This window comes from Danio rerio, chromosome 3 (genome assembly GCF_049306965.1).
Source record: "Danio rerio strain Tuebingen ecotype United States chromosome 3, GRCz12tu, whole genome shotgun sequence".
NCBI classification, from domain to species: domain Eukaryota; kingdom Metazoa; phylum Chordata; class Actinopteri; order Cypriniformes; family Danionidae; genus Danio; species Danio rerio.
In genome coordinates, this window is record NC_133178.1 from 24,008,643 (window position 1) to 24,029,701 (window position 21,059).

The window sequence follows — 21,059 nt, forward strand, 5'->3', positions numbered from 1 at the left end:
GCAAATCAAGGCAAGCACTTGTGTAATGCTGATAGAATAAGATTGTATAATGAACTTAATACAATAAAAACAAAACAATGCAAAAAATACTGCATTAGTTAATATAAGGCAATGTTTTCTAGTCATTTTTAAATATTAAATAAATTAGAAAATTACCCATGGAAACTATATTTAAATTTGGCCCCCTAGCTTGAATCAAGTTTTCTCCTTGATAAGAAAAAGTTTGGGCACCTCTGTTTTACAACATTGATAATTCATTGATTTTCTTTTTGGCTTAGTCCCTTTAAACATTGATAATGTAGATTTTGATTTAGTTTAATAACAAAACAAAAGTAAACAGCGCTATTCTACCAAGCCTGCTTCACTGAGGTGAAGTTGGATTTACATTCACATTGGTTCACTTTTGAACACTGACAATCTGTGATGCGCTCCCTATATTGTTTACCATGCTACTCTGAATATTCGGTCTGAAACAGCATGCAAATAAGGCTTAGCGATAAGTGTAATTCCTGCATGCTGCCAGCCAAACACTAAGCATACTGTACAGTACTCGCTTTAGAACAAAGCACATGGGAGAGTAAGACCAGCGATCCTTACATGCATGAAATATTTCACATTATGACAAGTTTTGCTTGCTACACAACTGAAAATGTGCTATATATAATAGTTTTTCATTAGGAATTGTAGTATTATAAAGTACTGTAAAGTTTTCTATCTAGTGAACGACAGGTGTACACTGACAAAATTTGCATTGAGACGATATAAACATCGAATGCTTACTGTTCATTACTTCCACCTAAATGAATCAACGATTTTTTCCTCATCACCTCATACTTCAGTTTCTCATCATCACATCTTCTGACCATTCAATTGCTCTTTGGTATCTGGTATGTCCCACCCCCTCAAACGGTTCTCATTTGCTTTTCATTTGGTGCGCTTGAGCTCAATCACTCTCACTGAAAGAGCGGTGATGAAAACTTAACGCTATTGGCTGTTTTTTAAAAGAAAGAGCAGCCACTGCAACTATTTCCCACTCGGTCTTCATGTTTGAGTTGAAATTAGGTCACACATCAAACAAATAACTGCACATGTGAAAACACTTCACATGATTTTATGCAAATTTATCTCCAAATAATAAATTAGATTTATAAGCACTTTAAAAAGGTCATTCTCACCTTCATGAGTACTGAGGTTTGTTAGAACCACAATAATGCACCAACACATATCAAACATGTTCATATAGACCAGGGATGTCAAACTCAATTCCTGGAGGGCCGCGGCCCTGCACAGTTTAAATCCAACCCAATTTAAACACACCTGATCAAACTAATTGAGTCCTTCAGGCTAGTTTGAAACCTACAGGTGAGTGTGTTGGAGCAGGATTGGAACTAAACTGTGCAGAGTTGCAGAGTTTGACATCCCTGATATAGACTGATGGGAAAATCTCTGTTTGTGTACCTTTTATTGCATTGAGGGGATTAAATATAAAGATATCTATACACAATTGTGTGTGTGTTTGTGTTATTATTAAAACACATTGTCAGTGTTGCGGAAAAGTTCCTTTAGAAAGTAATACATTTCAATATTGAGTTACTGTCCAAAAAGTAACTGGTTGCGCTACTTTTGGGGTTACTTTTCCATTAATTTTTCTGACCTAGGTGAGGCTTGATTTCTTCAGGGTTCTTACACCTTTTCCAACTTCAAATTCCAGCACTTTCAAGGTGCATTTATATGCTTTTCCAGCACCTAATAACCACGGTTAATTCTGTTTATTTATGCTGTATGTACTTTTTCACATTTAAATCCATTGTGCTATTTTAAAAAACACAATATGACATTTCAACTTCAATTGTTGAGTACTTCAGAGCATAGATTTATTGGGATAGTTCACCCAAAAAATTATTAAAAATTAAATTAAATAAAAAGTTGTAATTGGATGAAGTATGTTTTTAAGTTTGGTCTCTTTCTACCTAAAGTTGATATCTCAAAAAATGAGCTTATAGTCAGATTTTGTTTGGGTGTAGTACCAAACTTTCATGACCAGTCGTTATTTTTTACAGTCATTGGTTTGGCGTTTCAGGTGCAAAGATGCATTCTGGGTGAATGTCTCCTAAATACATATGAAACTAATAGTGCTAAGACGATCTGAATTTGAATTGTGTTATTTTAAATTCTTAAAAACTTAAAACTTTATTTTTACATACCCAATATCTGCAGTCTTTGAATTCAGAACTCCCTAAAAATCTGAAGTTTAAAATTATGTCTAAAAAATTTGACTTAAAAAATTAGGTTGTCTTAAATTTCAGATGTTCAATAATCAAGTTAAGAAATACAAATTCAAAACATTTCTAATAGGACATAATCAGTTTTATTAACTTACAGTTGTTAATAAATAAATTTAACACCATTCAAATTCAGATTGTTTTGGCTTATTATTAGCTCCGTAAATACGCGCATGCAATGAACATTTTGCAATGAAAACTGATCACACGACAACAATTTATGCACTCGCACATATGCTCCCAAATATATTTTGAGGTCACATAGATAAAATCGTGTGCATATGCAACCAAAACAGTCACAATTTCGAACCCTGCTAATTTAAATTCAAGCAGGTTCAAGCACTTTGTCTAAAATCCAAGCACTTTTCTAACCTTGAAAACACTATATTAAAAATCAAGCATTTTTCAGGATTTCCAGCACCCGTAAGAACCCTGTTTATTTTCTTAACTTTCAGCATGCGACATATACTTTATTAAGCTTTAAAAAAAACACGTCAAAAAAATTATGTTTGACCCCAGAGCTATACATGCTGTATATACAAATTATAGATTATGCTATAATTTTAAAATCCAGCTATTTTTTAAAAAGCTAATGAGCTAAACTAAAAAGTAACTTGTACTGCATTTTTAAAAACTCAAATATTTTTACTTAAATTTTGAAAAGTAATATTATTATGAAACTCGCGTTGTTTTTAATGTGTTACTCCCAACACTGCACATTTTTCTATAATACTCCGATTAAGTCTTTACTGGAAGATTATCATTGGCTGAAAAACATTAGTTGTGCCAAGCTAATTTTCATGTTTGTGTGAACTATCCCTTTAAGCAGGTGTTTCCTCATCATGAAAACTTTTACATTCGTATGTTTATTAATTTCTCTTTGGCTTAGTCACTTATTTATCAAGGGTCGCCACAGCGGAATAAACCGCTGAAAACTTTTTCACTTATTTCGAAATAAAAGAAGAATCAACAAACGACATAATTCATTCATCACTGTTTTGTTTTAATACAAGTAACGTTAATTGTGTCCAAATGATTAAGAAGGCTAATCTCACATTTACGGTAGCTTTTAAAATGAACGGCATATCTTTGGTTAAACGTCCAATTACCTCAATAACAAACAGGATTTAACAGCACGTCAGAGTAATATTGTTTTATCCCTTCATACACATTCAGGAAGACATTAAACTTTTTCAACACGCCAAAGAAAATAATTTTGTGTGTTGTGCACTTAACATCGTGCACTGTAGTCTATAAAACTAGATATATTCCACCTAAAATTAAAGTAAAAATAAAGAAAACCTACATTTTTAATTAGCATTTCTGGAGATCTCCTGCAGCTTTCAGAATAGTTTGGCACAATATTCATGTTGATTAATTTAATTAATTGTTACTTGCACCTACCATTACTTAAATCAATCTTCCTGCTCTCTGTACTGACATCCATCCCTTATTTTGTAACACGTTACAGCCTAATTACTCTAGATTCACACGAAGAAGCGTGAAAGTAATCATTGTTCAAAAAGCCATTTAAACAAACCTGACAGCTTTTGAAGTGATTAACAATAACGTGCAACACAAAATCCTCAGAAAACTCAACAAACTCACACTCCAGCTCAACACTTGTTCGCAGTATCTTACCTGACAGACAGGTATGACCTTCCCATGCTGCTCCTCCTGCATGTGTCCGTCAGTTCGTTTGTCTTCAAAGCATGTAGCGTTCCTGTTCACTCCTGGCAGCTGCCCGACTTCATTCGCACAAGTAACCAAATGAACGCGACTTCCTTGTAGGTAAAAAAAAGTTGAACTCACACACCCACTCACTCCTCTTTCTCATAAAAACGTGTTCTCATTTGATGTGCTTCAGTTACTAGCTTTAGTTTGCAGTATAAGGACAAATAGGTCTGGTGTACTGCTTACGCATGTACGCTCAGAAATAAAGGTACAAAATCGGTCACTGGGGTAGTAGTACCTTTTTAAAAGGTACACTTTTGTACATCAGAGGTGCACATTAGTAACTTTAGGGTTCACTCTTGTATATTTAGGTTCATGTACACATTTGTACTAATGTACCTTTAAGAACCTGTCAGGAACAAAAATGTACCTTTTGAAAAGATAGCACCTCAGTGATAGACTTTGTACCTTTATTTCTTAAAGTGTAACGTAAAAATAACATTCAAGACCATTGTTTATAATCTTGCTAATCTGGTTAAGAAAATTTTCAAAAGTGGTATATAAATGGTCTCTAACTTAATTCCTTGAGAGCCACAGCTCTGCAGTTTAGCTCCAACCACCTACAACTACAAGTCTCTAGTAGTCTTGAACACTTTGATTAGTTGGAGCAAACTGTAGAGCGATAAAGAGCTTGTCTCTTGCTAAGCTTTCTAGAAACATCTGTGCAGGTATGTTGAGGTAAGATGAACCGAGTTTTGAGCACCCCTGATATAGTGTGTATATCGTAAATCTCATACTCAATTCCTGGACGGCCACAGCTCAGCAATTTTTTCTCCATCCCTATCAAACAAGGCTGATCCAACTAATTAAGGTGTTCAAGAGTCATGTTGGATCAGTCGTGTTTGATCAGGATTGGAGCAAAACTTGAGTTTTAGAAATTTAGTTCGAGACCTATGGTGTTTGTGTGCATTTAAATATAATGAAGTCAAACCATCTAATTTGTCTGTTTCCATGCAAATTTGTATTAAACCCTCAACTTAGGCACTGAAACTTTAAAAGTAGAAACCCCCTCTCACAAATTAATGCCAATACAGATTCCTTTAAAAGATATTCAAGTTTTATCTAATTGTGCACTTATATTTAATATGTGGGTGGGATGTATTTTTGTGCAACTAAATATACACTCACGCAAAAGTAATGGTGTTGGTAATAATTTATAAAACTTTTCATTATGCAGAAGTGTTTACATGCAAACCTTTTACAGAAGAAAACCTCCAAACTGAGAATAGTGAAAACACTACTGTTAAACAATTAACATTTTCCATTTAGCATCTACTCACACCTGGAATAAAGCAGAATAGTCACAACTAAAGCAACTGTATGGAGGCAACAAAAAGCATAAGCTATACGAACTTTAAATGGTTGCAGCATGAATGAACATACACAAAAAAAAAAGTGGTTTAATATTTTATTTGAGGACCATGCAATGACCATGAACGGCCTTTGACATTTACTCGTGTAGATCCTTCAATTACCTCTACATGGTACAAAATAACTTTAAGTTACTAATAAAAAAAATACAACTAAACAAAAAAAGGAAGGGGTGGAAAAAAAAAAAAAATTCCTGCACAGCAGACTTTGGGACACTTGAGACAGCATGTATGTTTTACAACCTGCTTTGAAGAAATAGATACATAAACGGAACAAGATTAAGATTACCAAATGAAAACTGCATTTACTGAGGGAACGCAGGAGGGGCCATGGGGAACTGCATGGTCTGTGGCATCTGTTGGGGGTTAAAAGGGAATGGTGGAGGGTGATTCATGCCATTCTGGACACCTCCTTGGTTGGGAGGGAACTGTTGGTTCTGATAACCTTGGTTTCCGTAACCCCCAGACTGATTGCCAAAGTTACCCTGTCCATTGTTGTTGTAACCCCCTCCGTTGAAGCTGCTACTACTGCTGCTGCTGTTGTTGTAACTGCTAGACCCGTTTTGCGTTTTGTTTCCAAACACCTTCTTTTGGCCGTAAGAGTCACCACCACTACGGTTGTCCTGGCTGTAGCTGCCGAAGTCCCGCCTGCTGCCAGAGTGGCGATCCCGGCGGTCATCCCTATACCCTCCACCTCGTCCTCCCCTTGAACGACCTGGAAGAAAAAACTAGAGTCAAGCTGGGATTGGCAAATAGATCTGGACCAGAGCCATACCCTTTAGAGGGGCTTGTAAAAAAGGACAGAACTTGTGGCAGTTAAACCACAGCTCATGTATCTCACCAATTGGATTTACCTCCTCTGTCTTCAGCCATTTGGATGAGCTTGGGGTTTATGGCTTGGTTGGCCTCTCGGAGGACTGAGACGAGGTCGTGAGCCTGTTTCATGTTGTTGGGCGTAAAGAATGTGTAGGCTGTGCCCGTTTTCTGACTGCGAGCTGTTCGGCCAATGCGGTGAATGTAGTCCTCAGAATTGTTGGGGTAGTCAAAGTTAATGACAAATTTGACGTCCTCCACATCTGTTAAGACAAAACGGGCGTGCCATGGCAGGAATAGTGGAGTGCGGGTGCACACCGCCATAGCAGCGAGGATAAGAGACGTTAGCAAGGGAAGCAACGAATGATAGGTCATCGACTTACCATGCTGAGGAAAGGATGGTTAAAAATCAGGACTTTAAGGATCCACATAATTAACATAGTCCTCTATTAAAAAAGTGACGAGACAAACTGCTGCATCTTGCCAAGACTCAACTTGCTCAAAAACGAGACCGATTAAGGGCTTAAATTTAAGGCTGACGCAAGCTTTCCAACCAACCGGTGCTCACTTGAAAGAAAATATGATTCTTTTTGGCAGGACTCGACATGACTGAAGCCAGCAAAAGAGGGCACGCATCGACCAGCCGGGTAATCGCATTCAGTGCGGAAGGCATGTGGATTAAAGCAACTGCTCTCGATGGAAAAAACGCTTAAATTTAAGTCAGCGCAGTTCCTATTGAGAAAATTCCCAGTCCTTAACTTAAAGTTCAACAGTCCAAAGCTGTTGCGCGAGAGCAGGACGCAAGTGCAGCCACCCAACGGCACCGCACTCCTCCGTGGTATGTCGCCCCATGGATTACGCCCCAATCACGGAGCTCCGACCACCTCTGAATGCAATTTGATTGGCTGGCAGACATACAGAACTCCACAGAGGAGCTCCTTACCCCCTCCTGGTGAACCTGGACGCGTCATGCCAAGGTCCTGCCTCCAAGACTCCACCTTCAGGTGAGAGGGGCTCAGAAAGGCACAGCAGTTAAAAGGAAACGGCAGAACTTTATAGAAAAAACACAATATGAAAATGATAAAGGACAGATTAAGATGAAATAACAAACCTAGTCCTCTGGAGGCGACATCTGTGGCAATTAGGATGGGCGCTTTGCCGTATTTAAATTCTGTTGAGGGAGTGAAAACTAGTTAGAACATGTTTTAAATCAAGGAAGATTAAAAATCCAAGATCTTCATAGCAGACCCTTACCATTGAGCACCCAGTCTCTTTCTTGCTGGTTCTTGTCTCCATGAATGCCCATTGCTGGCCACCTACATCAAAAAATAAAAATTATAATAAAAAAAAAAATTATAAAAATCACCATTTGACATTTGAAGCAATGACATCGCAAAGCAAAAAAAGCTTACCCATCCCTGCGCATCCGCCTAGTAAGGTCATCACACCTCCTTTTGGTCTCCACAAAGATAATTGTCTTGTTTTCCTTCTCGCTCATGATTTCCTCCAGCAGACGGATCAGTCTGAACAAAAAAAACAAAACATTTTTTTTAAATTCATGAATTCCGCTAACAGACATCAAAACCAGTAGCTTAAATATTCCTGGCACTCACTTGTCCTCTTTCTCGCCATCATTGCAAACATCAACAATTTGGAGGATGTTGTGGTTGGCACTGAGCTGCAGAGCACCAACATTGATCTGTATATACTCCTTCAAGAAGTCCTCAGCCAGCTGCCTCACCTCTTTGGGCCATGTAGCACTCCACATGAGTGTCTGTCTGTCCGGCTTTAGAAGGAAACAATTTAGTTTTAATTTAATGAGCTAGCAATTATAAAAATCTTTTACAATAAAATAATAATTTTGCATACCCTAATTTGGTCCACGATTTTTCGAATTTGTGGTTCAAATCCCATGTCAAGCATCCGGTCAGCTTCATCAAGTACAAGATATGTGCATCTGCGCAGATTTGTTTTTCCGGCTTCAAGGAAATCGATAAGTCTTCCAGGTGTGGCAATACAAATCTCAACACCTGAATTGGCAGAAAAAAAAACAAATTAGCCAGAGTACACCATTAAAAGCATTTCAAAAGTAAATAAGGTTTGATCCCACTCCTACCCCTTTCCAGATCCCTGATCTGTGGTCCTTTGGGAGCACCTCCATAGATGCAGGTGGACTTTATACGAGAAGCTTTCCCATACTCTGCTGCCACCTGCTGGACTTGCTGTGCCAACTCACGGGTGGGAGCCAATACCAAACACTAAAAAAAAAAAATAAACAAGACAATTAAACATGTTCATTGTAAGAAACTGATTCGGATATGCTTCACTTTACTGAACTTACAATGGGCCCATCTCCGTGCTCCAGGAATGGTTGGTGGTTTATGTGAACAATAGCAGGCAACAGGTACTACAGGGAATAACATTAAAAATCTCATTAAAACCAGTTAAAAATGACTCTGGGTCAGACAATTTAAGACATCATTGTTCAACAAACATACCGAGAGTGTTTTTCCAGATCCAGTCTGTGCAATGCCAACCATATCTTTGCCACTCAGTGCAACTGGCCACCCCTGAGCTTGGATAGGGGTTGGATCAGTCCAGTTCTGTTTAGTGATGACATCCATCACATACTCTGCAAATTTTTTTTAAAAGGTTTAGTTCAAACATAAAAAAAAAACACCATTTAAAAACAAAATTAATTTTAAACTTACTTGGAAAGTTGGCTTCATGAAATTTGACAATGGGTTTGGGACCGTCTCGACCCTTAACTGTGATCTCCTTGCTTCTCCTGTAGTGTTCAACTTCTTGCTGTAATACAAAAAAAAAAAAAAAAAAATTAAATTTTAGGACCACCACAGCCCCTTTCAAAGTTTCTCAGATGAATTTTTATCAGTTATCATAATAGCATACTTCCTTGACCATTAAAAGGTGTCAAATTAAACGTTTTTGAAATTTATACCAAACAATCTATAAGTTTGTCACAATAACATGTTTAGTCTAGGGAGAAAACTCCATGTTTCTTTACAAAGTCAGATCACCAACTACTGGTCTGACATGAATATTACAGCATCTTAGGCCATTTTCAGTAAGCAAATATATTTTTCAGCACAAAAGCCCTTTAAAAAGGAAAAAACATTTACATTATATAATTGTCCCCTTAATCAGTGGCACTATATATATATATATATATATATATATATATATATATATATATTTTTTTTTTTTTTTTCTTCTGTACACACGAATATATACATCTCTACACATATACATAACATACACACAATAAATGAACAAAAAGGGCCCTTATTATGGTTTACTTACAGCTGACCTCCGAGCAACATCAGGATTCTCTTGGTAGAAGTTCTTTTCAAACTTGGGGAGCTCATCCAGGTTCCAGTGCTTTTTCCGCAGACGGTCACCTGGATTCCCAAACTTCTTAGCTGGAGGCGGTCCATTTCTGCTGCCTCCAAAACGTGGTGGTCCACTGCTGTAACTACTATCAAATCAAAAGAGAATGTCATTTAAAATGGGGTTTTACTTGACCTATATAAATACAAAATTGTTTTTCTGTGCGTGGATCTGACATGGTAGAAAGAGAAAACGTTCAGTGAACTGCAATAACCGTTTGTTTATCCACAACGCACTAACAAAAAGCAGTAACACCATATTAAAGTAAACGTATATACGATGGCACATCCAAAGGGCTACAGATTAATAGCCTACGCAGTGAGGTTACTGTAATCTCCATTGGTACGCCATGGCAAGCGGTTAAAAAGGGACAGGTTTCATTTTTGCACTCAATACCTCACAAAAACGGCAATGCAAAAGGTCAGAAAAACACTATTGGTCTGAATAATGGATGACAAGGGCTCAGGTTTCGGTTCACATAGTGAGATCTTTTCTGCGCCACGTTTTAACAGAGCTGCCATTTTATTTCCTACCGGCAGGAGACAAAGAGGAAAAACCGGCCGGCATTTTAAAACATCAACCACATGGTAAAATGAGGCCTTTGAACGTTATAAAACCACGAAATTCGAACGGAGTTTCATATAAATCATGCCCTCGTCGACGTTCAAGATATTTTTTACACAATAAAGCACGAGACATTAGTTTACCCTCGAATTTCGTCGTGAAAACGGCCGCGCACCGAGTCATCGCCCTTACATCCTCACAAACACACTCGACAACACCCATCCACGCACAAAAAATTATTATAAAACTATTCAATTTATCGACGGATTCAATCGATTAACAAACACATCATTAAGTCAATGACACCAAATTATATTTTAATTATCAAAAATCTGAATTAGAAAATAAACGACCATCCTTACCCTCTGTCACGACCGCGGTCTCTGTCAGAATATCCAGGCATGTTTGTAACGTGAGATTTATAAATTAAAAGTTAAATAAACGGACGTTAAATATTTCTCCCTGTACGCGCAGTGATGGTGCCCGTGAACGCCGATCACAGCATGAACTCGCCGGGTTTTATAGGTAGAGGGTGAGACTTCCGGAAAACCGATGACGTCTTTCTGACGTACGTAACGCGTGCGCGTTCTCGTAGCAGGACACGCGCTTTAGGTTTTAAGATTAAAACTATTATTTTATTGCAAAATTCAAGTTGAACTCACAAAAATATAGCGGCATTACCTCAGTCAATTGCAGTAATTCATCTAGTGGTGTTTCGGTGCTAATAAGAATACATTAATGCTACATTAATGTTACATGTCTAAACAACAACAAACATGGCAGCATGCTAGCACATTTTGTACTTTTCCAGTGTCGGTAGTGACCAGTACTAACCCTTATTTAAAATTCGTCTGTATCTACAGTTCAGCGCTTTTAAACCATTTTAACCTTCTTGACATCAATTCTGCCTAAGTTTGAAGAATTGTCGTTTTTTAAAAAAAAATACTTTTTCGACAAAACAATATTTAATCAGCAACTTTTCTCATCGAGTAATGTTATGTATGCACAAACACACATAGGCCTACATACAGCAGCAGCTCCAGCGTTATGGATGTGACATTTGCAGTAACAACTTTAGACATAAATTCACATGGAAAGTGAATGTTAACATTACTGAAACATCTGTTTATATTTTCCAAAACAGTTAACCACAGAGTTATGGGATAAGAAAAATATCAATCTGTAAACATGTTTTATATTTTAAATGAGGAAAGTAGCTGAGTTATAGATGTGACCACAAAGTGAGTTTCAGTGTATAACACGATTCATAGAAATTCTGTGAATTAAACTGCACAACCCAAAATAAATAATGCGAATCAAAAGGATAATAGTTGGCTCACTGTAGAACAAACATGACTGGTTTTATTTTATTTGGCATTTATGAGGAAAAAGCTTCATTATGGATGTGACAGATGTGAAATTAGCACTTGTGTTACTTTTGTAAATCAAATATGGTTGTTTGAAAACACAAAGACCTTTTTAAGTGTTTTTACAGTTAATAGATAAAATACAAGCTTAAGCAAACTACATAGAAATACCTTTTCACTATTTTTCTTATAGATTGGGTTGACATATGCATGAAATTGCTCGAAATTTTCCTTTTTGGCTTATATGCCCTTCATTAATATGGGGTTGCCATAGCAGAATGAACCGCCAGCTTATTCAGCATATATTTGATCCCATCACTGGGAAACATACACACACACACACACTCACCCACACACCACAAACAATTCAGCCCACCCAATTTACCTAAATGTCTTTGGACTTGTGGGGGAAACCCATAAACCCTGGTTCGAACCAGCGACCTTCTTGCTGTGAGGCGAACGTTTTACCCACTGCACCACCATGCAGCCATACAGACAATTTTATATTACCCAATTCACCTTTAGCGCATGTCCTTGGATTTGTGGGGGAAACCGGAGCATCTACAGGAAACCTACGCGAACACTGGGAGAACATGCAAACTCCACAAATAAATGCCAACTGATCCAGCCGAGGCTTAAACCTGCAACCTTCTTTCTGTGAGGTGATCTTGCTACCTACTGCGCCACCATGCAGCCGTAATTACTCACATACACATATAAATATTATATTGATCTAACTCATTGAAGATTAGCTCCCAATTACAGGAGCTAATTAAACCCACGTGAACGCAGGGAGAACATGCAAACTCCACACAGAAACGCTGAGGCTCAAACCAGCGACCTTGCTGTGAGGCGACAGCACTACTGTCACTGAGTCACCTAGCTCAAAAATGAACAAATAATTGTAATGTTTTTGAATACATACACACACACACACACACACACACACACACATATATATATATATATATATATATATATATATATATATATATATATATATATCAGATTAGTTTGCTTAACCAGTATCATAGAAAAGTAAAAAATAAATAAAAGCAGGGAAGATGTGTTCAAACATAAAGGGATGCTTCACAGAAAATGATAAAATTGCCAATATTTACTCACCCTCTGCTTGTTGTTCTGATGAACACAATAGATGATTTTGTTTTGAAGAACAGATAGGTAATCATACCAATATTAGTCCCTCTTGACTTCCATGGCATTTTTTTTTCTCCGTAATAGCATTAGAAGATCAGCCTGGTTGGTCTCTTCGGTCATCTAACCAGAAACTATTAAACATCCCAAAGTCGAGGCTGAAATACAGGGGTGACTGGGCTCTCGCAGTAGCTGATCCTACCTTGTGGAATGCTCTGCCCCTCTGTATTAGGTCTACATCATCTCTGTCTGTTTTTAAATCTAGGTTGAAAACTTACCTTTTTGATTTGGCATTTTATCAGAGAGACTTGTTTGTTTTAAGCTATAATAACTAATAGTGAGAATTGTTTTTTTTAGCTATAATTTTATCCTTGTTCTTTGTGATGATTGTATTGTTCAGCACATTGGTCAACCTTTGGTTGTGTATAATAGTGCTTTATAAATAAAATTTACATTGACATAGAAGTCAATTGGGACCAACAAATTATTGATCATTCACATTCATCAAAACATCTTTATTTGTGTACAGCAGAAAAAAGGGAGAGTATGTGGAGGGCGAGTTGTGAATTTCTGATATAATAGTCTTTTTTGAAAGACTGACATGAAAGTAATAATACTAACATTTAACAGGTAAATCAATTAAGAACAACTTTTCATTTACAATGACAACCTGGCCAAGAGACAACATAAAAAGCAGATACCAAGTGGCAGGGACACGATAAAATAACAATTTCACAAATGCAGATAATAACATATAAAATTAACTAAAAACAGGCACAAAATTAACTAAAAACAAGCTCAGTGATCTTGTACTATTAACTGGATTAAAGTTATAAAGGATGATAGTGGAATGAAAGTGTTGAGCTTTAATGTCTGCTGCAGATGATTTCAAGAAAACGGAAAGCAGTTTTCTTCAGAAAATGAAGAGCCAACTTTGGGTATACAAAGGTTAATAAAACGACTCGAGTGCAGATTTCTGAATGTTAGTGACTGTAAATATACTGGAGTTTTCCCAATAAGAGTTTTGTAAATGAACAGAAACCAACAAATTTGTCGAAATGATTGAAGAGAAGGCCAATTCAATAAAGAACACAGTTCACAGTCAGGGACGAGTATTAAATGGTGCTCCAATAACACAACTAATTGCTGCAGGGTAAATAACACCCAGTTTGAGAAGGAGAGTTTTTGTAGCTGATCTGTAAATTCCAAATTCGTTAATACTGTTAATTTGACCAAATGCTGTGTTGAAGATTACATAAAATAAGATTGTTTCTCTTCTAAAGAAAGCCAATACAGGCATTAACCTTGTTGAGCTATTCATTTATGCGAGTTGCAAATAGATTACCATCCAACCAGATACTAAAATGTTTTAGCAGTCAACTAAATCAATCTCAGTACCGTCCAATGAGGAGATTTTAGGAGTAAATTTCTCTGAAAACTATTACAATTTCAAACGAAATGAAGATTTGTAAAAGCATGTTGAATGTTTAAAATACTGGCTTGCAGTGAAGAAAGTGCTGTAGTAATAAACTAAAAGTGTATGGAGACCAGCAATGTAAGTCAGTGGTTCCCATTGTGGGGGTCGAGGAACATGGGGAGGACTTACAAAAATCAAATTAATTTCATTAAACTTTTAGAATGACCAGATTTTATCCACAACCTACTGGAGAACAAAATATTAGTTAACAGTAACATAGTTAACGTCAGGGGTGCCCAAACTTTTTCCTATAAAGGGCCAAAAAGCAAACTTGATTGAGGGCTGTGGGCCGAAAAAATACCAAAGTGTATATATTAAATTTGCCATGGGTAATTTCCTAATTCATTCTGTAATGTTTAACAATAATTAACATTACTTTAAATCTTTTTTAAGATGTTATAATGAACTTACAACATTAAAAACAAACAAGCCCATTTATACCACAAAGGGGTTGAATGCTAAATGCACTAGTCGAGCTGCCTTTACCTACATCTACCTTTATTTACCTATACCTCTATCTGTCAAGTAACAGTGTTTACATTTTAGAAGTCTGATACATTTACATTTACTTAATTTGATTTGGCTTTTTTTTGTATATCAGCAATAAAACATACAAACAAAAGGTTACGTTAAATTTGAAATGACGCTCTGTCAAAGGCATTCGCCCCAACCACCTTTTTATCGTTTTCTCTCTCTTCTCAGATGGGCTGGTGGGCCAAATCAACGGTTCGCATGGGCCAACTTTGGCCTGCAGGCCCTACTTTGGGCTTCTCTGGTTAACATGTTAATAATAAACATAAAAAAACAGCATGCAAATAAAAAACCATCAACCTTTCGATTATTTTGTGACCCCTGGGGTGTCATTACATTATATTAAAGACAGCAGATGCAGCACATCGATGTCATTGCACCAGGTTAAACTTTGACACCTTTACAGCACTTATGTTCATTAAAAATAAACACAGCCCACAACTGAACATGGAGGATGGTCTCCGAGTGGTGTTCTCCAAAATTAAACAATGAATAGACTCGGGCCTACTGGTATGTGTGCACCATTTTGTGCAAAGATTTTATATCTATAACCACCTCAGAGAATATTGGGGGTCACAAATCACTGGAATTGTTATTTTGGGGGCATAGGCTGAAAAATTTGGGAACCTCTGATCTAAATGATAAAAATGCACCAGCAAAGTGAGGTCTGGCACCTAGAAAACCTGCTAAAAGGGAGATATTTACACCTCCCCCTACTTCTCAAGATGGAGGACAGATCCTTTCTTATTCTAACGACAGGCATAAGCCTCTTTTGTTTTAAGATGCTGCTTAACAGCCCACATTGGTCTCACAAAAGAAGCATAAAGCACTGTGATACTCTTTAACCCAAATCCTGAGCGTTTAACACTTACTATTTGCAATCAAAATCACTCATTCTTATTGCTGTTGACAGAAATGATGCATCAATGATCAGAATCACAATGATAAAAGAAAGATTCTCCCACTCAATTACTGAAATGATTCAGAGAATAAAAGACATTTGTGCATTTTGGACACAGTCATAGAAGCAGGCGGCCACAGTGATCCCATCAGGAAGGCAATTTTAATCAGTTCTAATTACACACAAAAATAAAACACTCTTACAAAAAAATGATAGTGTGTGTTACATTTAGCAAATTGCACCGGTCAGCTATGAAAGTTTAAAGTGTTGCTAGTAAATCATGCTATAAAGGAACAACCCTCTCGAAGCCTAAAGTCAACAGGGCATCCAGTCCATACGGAGACCTATTTAACTGTACAATTAAAAAAAATGTTAAAAGAAGAGAAGACGAATAGATTTGTTTAAAATGTGTGCACCAGATATACTCATTCAGTCCATAAAGAGTTTGGTAAATAGATTTTTTGCCTATTATATACAGCCATCATATAGTGTGTGCAAAATGTTTTTTTTTTCTTTCAAATCTAATTAAATTAAAAAGACAGTCAGTGACCCACATATATGAACAATATTCTAGATCTATACAAAGCACCATCTCAGAATATTTAACTGATCCATCCAGAGGCTTTTTATTCTTTTTTTTCACCTTCTTTCACACTCCAATGTATATTTATATATATTTATAAAAAGGTAACAAAAGATGTATAGCTCATTTTCAGCATATGCAAACTCTTAACAACAGTCCATGGTCATAGAGGATTGCTATAGACAGGCAGCATCTCAGAAACATTCAACTATATATACAGTTGAAGTCAGAATTATTAGCCCCCCTTTGAATTTTTTAGATTTTTTTTTTTTTAAGTATTTCCCAAATGATGTTTAACAGAGCAGTGAATGTTTCACAGTATGTCTGATAATATTTTTTCTTCTGGGGAAAGTCTTATTCGTTTTATTTTTATTTATTTTTAACATAATTAACCTTGTTAAACCTTTAAATGTCACTTTAAGCTGAATAGAAGTCTCTTAAAAAAAACTCGTCAAATATTATTTACTGTCATCATGGCAAAGATAAAATAAATCAGTTATTAGAAATGAGTTATCAAAACGATTATGTTTAGAAGCGTTAAAAAAATGTTCTCTCTGTTAAACAAAAATTAGGAAAAAAATAAACAGGGGGGCTAATAATTCAAGGGGGCTAATTATTCTGACTTCAACTGTATATATGATAAACTACATTTGTTTATTTACGCAGTTTATTTTAATAATCCTGAAAAAAACAGGTTTAAGCTGTGCATTGGGAGGCTTACAAAGAGCACATTAGACATGCTTTTGCTAGATTTATACCTAAAGCTGATGTATTTCTATAAAAGATTTGTTTCTTGTTCTTTAGTACAGCGATCCTCCTTGCAGTTCGTCTGTAATGCTCACTGAAAGCCAGTGACAAAAAAAAAAAAAAAAAGCTGGATTAATAATAAATTAGAAAAATAACAAGTGATAAGGACACAATTCTCCCTTGATTTCCTTGAGGGGTAAACAATTGCATTTCTTGTTTTTTTTTTGTCTTTTTTTTACGAAATTATAAAACAAAAAACTAGTAACAATATAATGAGAAGGTATGAAATGGAAGACATTTCACATCTCATTGACATGCATTTAATTCATTTAAAGGGTTTGATTGACATCTGAGACAGATTCGAAATCCATTACCAAAAAAAGACACCAATAATGCAACATATTAAAATGCTCTTCTTCAAAAGTTTCCTTAAAAAACAAAAAAAACCTGTCAGACATTTAAAGTAAGCCAATGCCAACCTCACTGCCTTTCTGATTTAAACTTCATTTCTCTCTTCTTTTTTATTAATATTTTTGCTCTGGAAACATCGGCAACGATTCCTGGGACGATGCCAATATATTATATCTGTATATTTTTTTATTTTTCACCTCTCACAGCGTATATAAAAATAAAGCTAGACTGCGGACACCGGTGGTCTCTTGGAATAGAGCACAGGTAGTCAAGATGGCATCCGGCGCAGGGCACTCAAAAACAAGCCAGCGGAGTCTATTTCCCTGATCCAAATGGGTCCAAGATCAGCACCCTGTGCAACAAGAAAAACTTCAAGTCCCAAAAATAATGACCAACTCTGCAGTCTTTTGTTGACATTGGCGTCTTCGGTAAGGACAGTAGTGCTTCTACATTAGCTTATGCCGCTCTTGTTCTGCGCCCTGCTAAAGTTCAGCCTCTCCTAAAGTCTAGTCTGTCAAAATGCTACATGAAATACTGTTAATATGTCGTCTTAATGCTAAAAAAAAAATCTAAATATGGACTTAAAAAAACAAAAAACAAAAGGAGGATAAGGAGGTTCCAAAATAGTAAATAAAAGAGTTACTAGCAGCTGAAAAGATAGGTTGTTTTCTTCTCTTCTTTTCAAATAATGCAAAAAGATGGGGATAGCAGCATCAGGCGTCGAGTGCTGCGGTGTAATCCACAGTTCCTCAGCCCGAGCGTCTGAGCTTCCCCGCGAGGCCCACACGCCTGTGGTCTGGATGACCGGTCCATCCCGTCTGGAGAAAGGGTCTTGTGTGAGCGCTGCCGTGGGACATCATTCCACAGCGAAGCCGCATGTCTCTTCGATGGCTGTCAGCAGCTTGTCGTAGAGTTTATCGTAGCTTTCGTATGGAGGAATGTCGATTCGGTTAAAGCTGTTGAACACAAACGAATATGGTTGACTGATGATGTTGGCAAAATGTAATAATATATGCATGTTTTGGTTTTAAAATACAGGTTTTTTAAATATTTACACACTGATAATTGATGAGAAACAATAAAATAGTAAGAGTGTGAAACATCACTCCTGTATAAAATAATTGGTTGTATAGAAAATTCTGATGTATACTATTGCATTTGTATACATTATTTTTTACAATAGTTTTTACCATTATATTCTGTATACGAGGTAAAGGGAAAAATAAATAAACAGGGCTGTTTCTGTTAGGCTTTAAAGAGCACTCACACTAGGCGATTCGAACCATGCTCGGGTGTGTTTCTCAGTTCATTTGACAATTGTGAGTGCTCCGAATCAGGCCCAGGCACAGTTTATTGGCCGGCCCGGTGTGCCAGATCACAGTTTAGCTGGGCTCATACGCAGAACGCTTGTAGTGTGAGTGCAAAGCGTGCCTGAGCCTGAAAACTGAAGACGCAACTTCACTTTCAACTGTATGTTCACATTGAAAGCAGTGAGAGCACCAAAGTTTTCTCTGGCTGACCTAGCGACAAGCTGTCTGCCTTCACAGCTTCGCTTTCGAGAAGTAAAAATTCACTGCATTGATCTTGTATTTAAAGGGGCCGTTTCAGTATGTCAGCAAATCAGTCACATTCCCGCATAAAACATGTTTTCTAGCATAAAAATGTTGCACACTTTTTATGAAACTAATTTAACAATAGAAGATTAAGCTGTTGCATGTGGTGTGGCTTTGCTTCACTTATCCAATATGTGTCCATATGTCTGAAATATTCTGAAGCAGCAATACTAATTTGTATTTTTGCATGAGATTCCCGCTTTTTTAAAGAAAAAAAAATTATACATTAATGCACATCAGTAACTTGCCAGTAACTTTTTTAATGCATGTCCCTGTAAGAAAACATCGTAAAAAATTGAAATCTGGCAAACACAATATTAAAACCCTTGGAAACAACTGTGGTCAAAATCAAAGTTCACAGGACTGTGTTTTCTGGACACCTCTCAAGTAGTGGACTTCAACATTCCGATTGGTTGCCGCTAAACCACATTATAGCTCATTAGCATAAAGTTGACTTGATTTCAACTCTCCTCGACGCTCACACTGGTGAAGACGCGATGCACCTCGCCGCTGGCTTCCATTGAAAATGAATGACTTCCGGCTACATTGATGCTCTCAGTGTGAATACACAGAGACTGCTTTATATGGATTTATTAATAATTCTTACTTTTCAATGAATACAACATGTCATAGGTTATTAAAGACGCAAACCCCTCGCTGCACGTCTGTTAAACTAAACTGCTGCATCATCGATGATGTAAGCGTGATTTAACTCGAAAGGTAATAATGCAGTGTGAGTGCAGGCTGTCAGGGGAGAGGGGAGGGGGACAAGCGCATTTTGGCATGGTTCAAGGCAACTGTGCCTTGTGTGAATATGCCCTTAATTGCTGCTTTCTTGATTAAGTATTCAATAAATTGGTTCCATGTGACTGAGTGTACACTTTAAAAATGGTTTAACCCACATTATGGTAAAGCTTCATTGTTAGCATCATTACTCCAGTCTTCAGTGTCACACGGTTCTTAAAAAAAATCATTCTTCTATGTTTATTTGATGTTCAAGAAAGATTTAATTGTGTAAACCTCATGCTTACCAAGTGTGTGCTTTGGGTAGGTTGTTGGTGCTGGCATCGATCTGGTGAATAGTGAAGAGACGTGGACCAGCGGCACCTGCAGACAGACATGTAAGATTTCAGTTTTAAGAGATCAATAGTACCTTGTGCTTTAACCCGAACCAACGTTTTTTTACTCTTGTCAGAGGGTTCAACCTCTGACAATGTGCTACCCATCAGATTTTGCTACTAGTGTAAATTACAAGCTGAATTAGTGTGATATGAAAGAGGTAATATCGCCGTAACCTACTTATCCCAAAGTCCTACCTCAGAACCATTCAAATACAGTGTTGGTAACATAGTCTGATGGGTGGGATGTAATGTCAGGACACCTGCTAAATAAATTTGTTATTTTAGGTGTATATGGATAAGTAAATATTTTGTTGATCATGATGAAATGTATTTTGTTCGAAGAATTGTTTTAAATGTATGATTTTATGTTCGAAATAAATAAATCAAATAAAACATACATGTTTACACAGAATCTCAAAATAAATAGCAGTTTAATAATTTAAATTGTTGATAATTCTTATATTCTCTTCAACATTACAGTAATAAGCAAGTATTTAGGCTACATAATTTATTAAGATTATGCTTTATAACTTCATTTATTTCAAGACATCAGCAAAGCATTATTGAAAAAAAAATTATAGTCCTTTTGTAGTCCTTAATATACCAAAAACTGTTCAGTGTTTGGCGCCCATTGATCATTTTTTCCCATAATTAATAGCAAGAACAAACATAGAAGTCTTGTCTGATTGGCAAGCAGCACCTTATTAAGTTTAAAAGAATTTAAAACGCCAAATGGGACAATTTATACCCCATTTCGAAAGTAAAACACTCTAATAGGTAGTGTAATCTACACAAGTGCAGTGTGTGGGTGAGAGGGGGGCAGTGTTTTGATATGATCCGGTTATGTTGTGGTTCTATGACTGCTGGTGTTGGTTACTGTATTGTTTAAAATATATATAACAGTTTAAGTAACAAGGTAAAATTCGATTTAAATAAATATCTGGCAACACTGAAACTGTTACTTCAAAATCGAGATATGTAC

General features: G+C 36.6%; 3 protein-coding genes across 9 annotated transcripts in view; all 3 read right to left on the bottom strand.

Annotated features, from left to right (window-relative positions):
- mgat3a (beta-1,4-mannosyl-glycoprotein 4-beta-N-acetylglucosaminyltransferase a) overlaps positions 1-4,042 on the bottom strand; it is a 33,464-nt gene extending 29,422 nt beyond the window's left edge. The window contains exon 1 of the mRNA NM_001020649.2: positions 3,924-4,042. The gene's annotated coding sequence lies outside the window, so the exon portion shown is untranslated. The remainder of the gene's footprint in view (positions 1-3,923) is intronic.
- A 1,109-nt stretch (positions 4,043-5,151) lies between these two features.
- ddx5 (DEAD (Asp-Glu-Ala-Asp) box helicase 5) lies at positions 5,152-10,709 on the bottom strand. Of its 2 annotated transcripts, none has more exons than NM_212612.2 (13): positions 10,534-10,709; positions 9,521-9,695; positions 8,911-9,007; positions 8,698-8,831; positions 8,541-8,606; positions 8,316-8,457; positions 8,069-8,229; positions 7,813-7,985; positions 7,612-7,722; positions 7,454-7,515; positions 7,311-7,370; positions 6,241-6,462; positions 5,152-6,101 (listed from the first exon to the last, which is right to left on the bottom strand). In NM_212612.2, the coding sequence occupies exons 1-13, from the start codon at positions 10,572-10,574 to the stop codon at positions 5,692-5,694; spliced, it is 1,854 nt and encodes a 617-aa protein (NP_997777.2). In that variant the 5' UTR covers positions 10,575-10,709; the 3' UTR covers positions 5,152-5,691. The 2 variants fall into 2 exon arrangements, with proteins under 2 accessions (NP_997777.2, NP_001296454.1); NM_001309525.1 differs by having other exon boundaries at positions 6,228-6,462.
- A 5,957-nt stretch (positions 10,710-16,666) lies between these two features.
- The window catches only part of smurf2 (SMAD specific E3 ubiquitin protein ligase 2), an 88,206-nt gene continuing 83,813 nt past the window's right edge, over positions 16,667-21,059 (bottom strand). For 5 of the 6 annotated variants that reach the window (XM_073942395.1, XM_068217315.2, XM_068217312.2 and 2 more), the window contains 2 exons: positions 19,988-20,063; positions 16,667-18,299 (listed from right to left, as the gene is read on the bottom strand). In XM_073942395.1, coding sequence (XP_073798496.1) covers positions 18,200-18,299; positions 19,988-20,063 — 176 coding nt within the window. In that variant the 3' untranslated portion in view covers positions 16,667-18,199. 6 annotated transcript variants of the gene reach the window in all.

Bases quoted from the DNA above. Each gene is read 5' to 3' on its own strand.
- ddx5 (NM_212612.2), bottom strand. From the start codon at position 10,574: ATGCCTGGATATTCTGACAGAGACCGCGGTCGTGACAGAGG. The intron at 8,832-8,910 runs GTAAGTTTAAAA...AAAAATTTGCAG, and splicing joins TCATGAAGCCAACTTTCCAA to AGTATGTGATGGATGTCATC. The intron at 7,986-8,068 runs GTATGCAAAATT...TTCCTTCTAAAG, and splicing joins AAATCGTGGACCAAATTAGG to CCGGACAGACAGACACTCAT.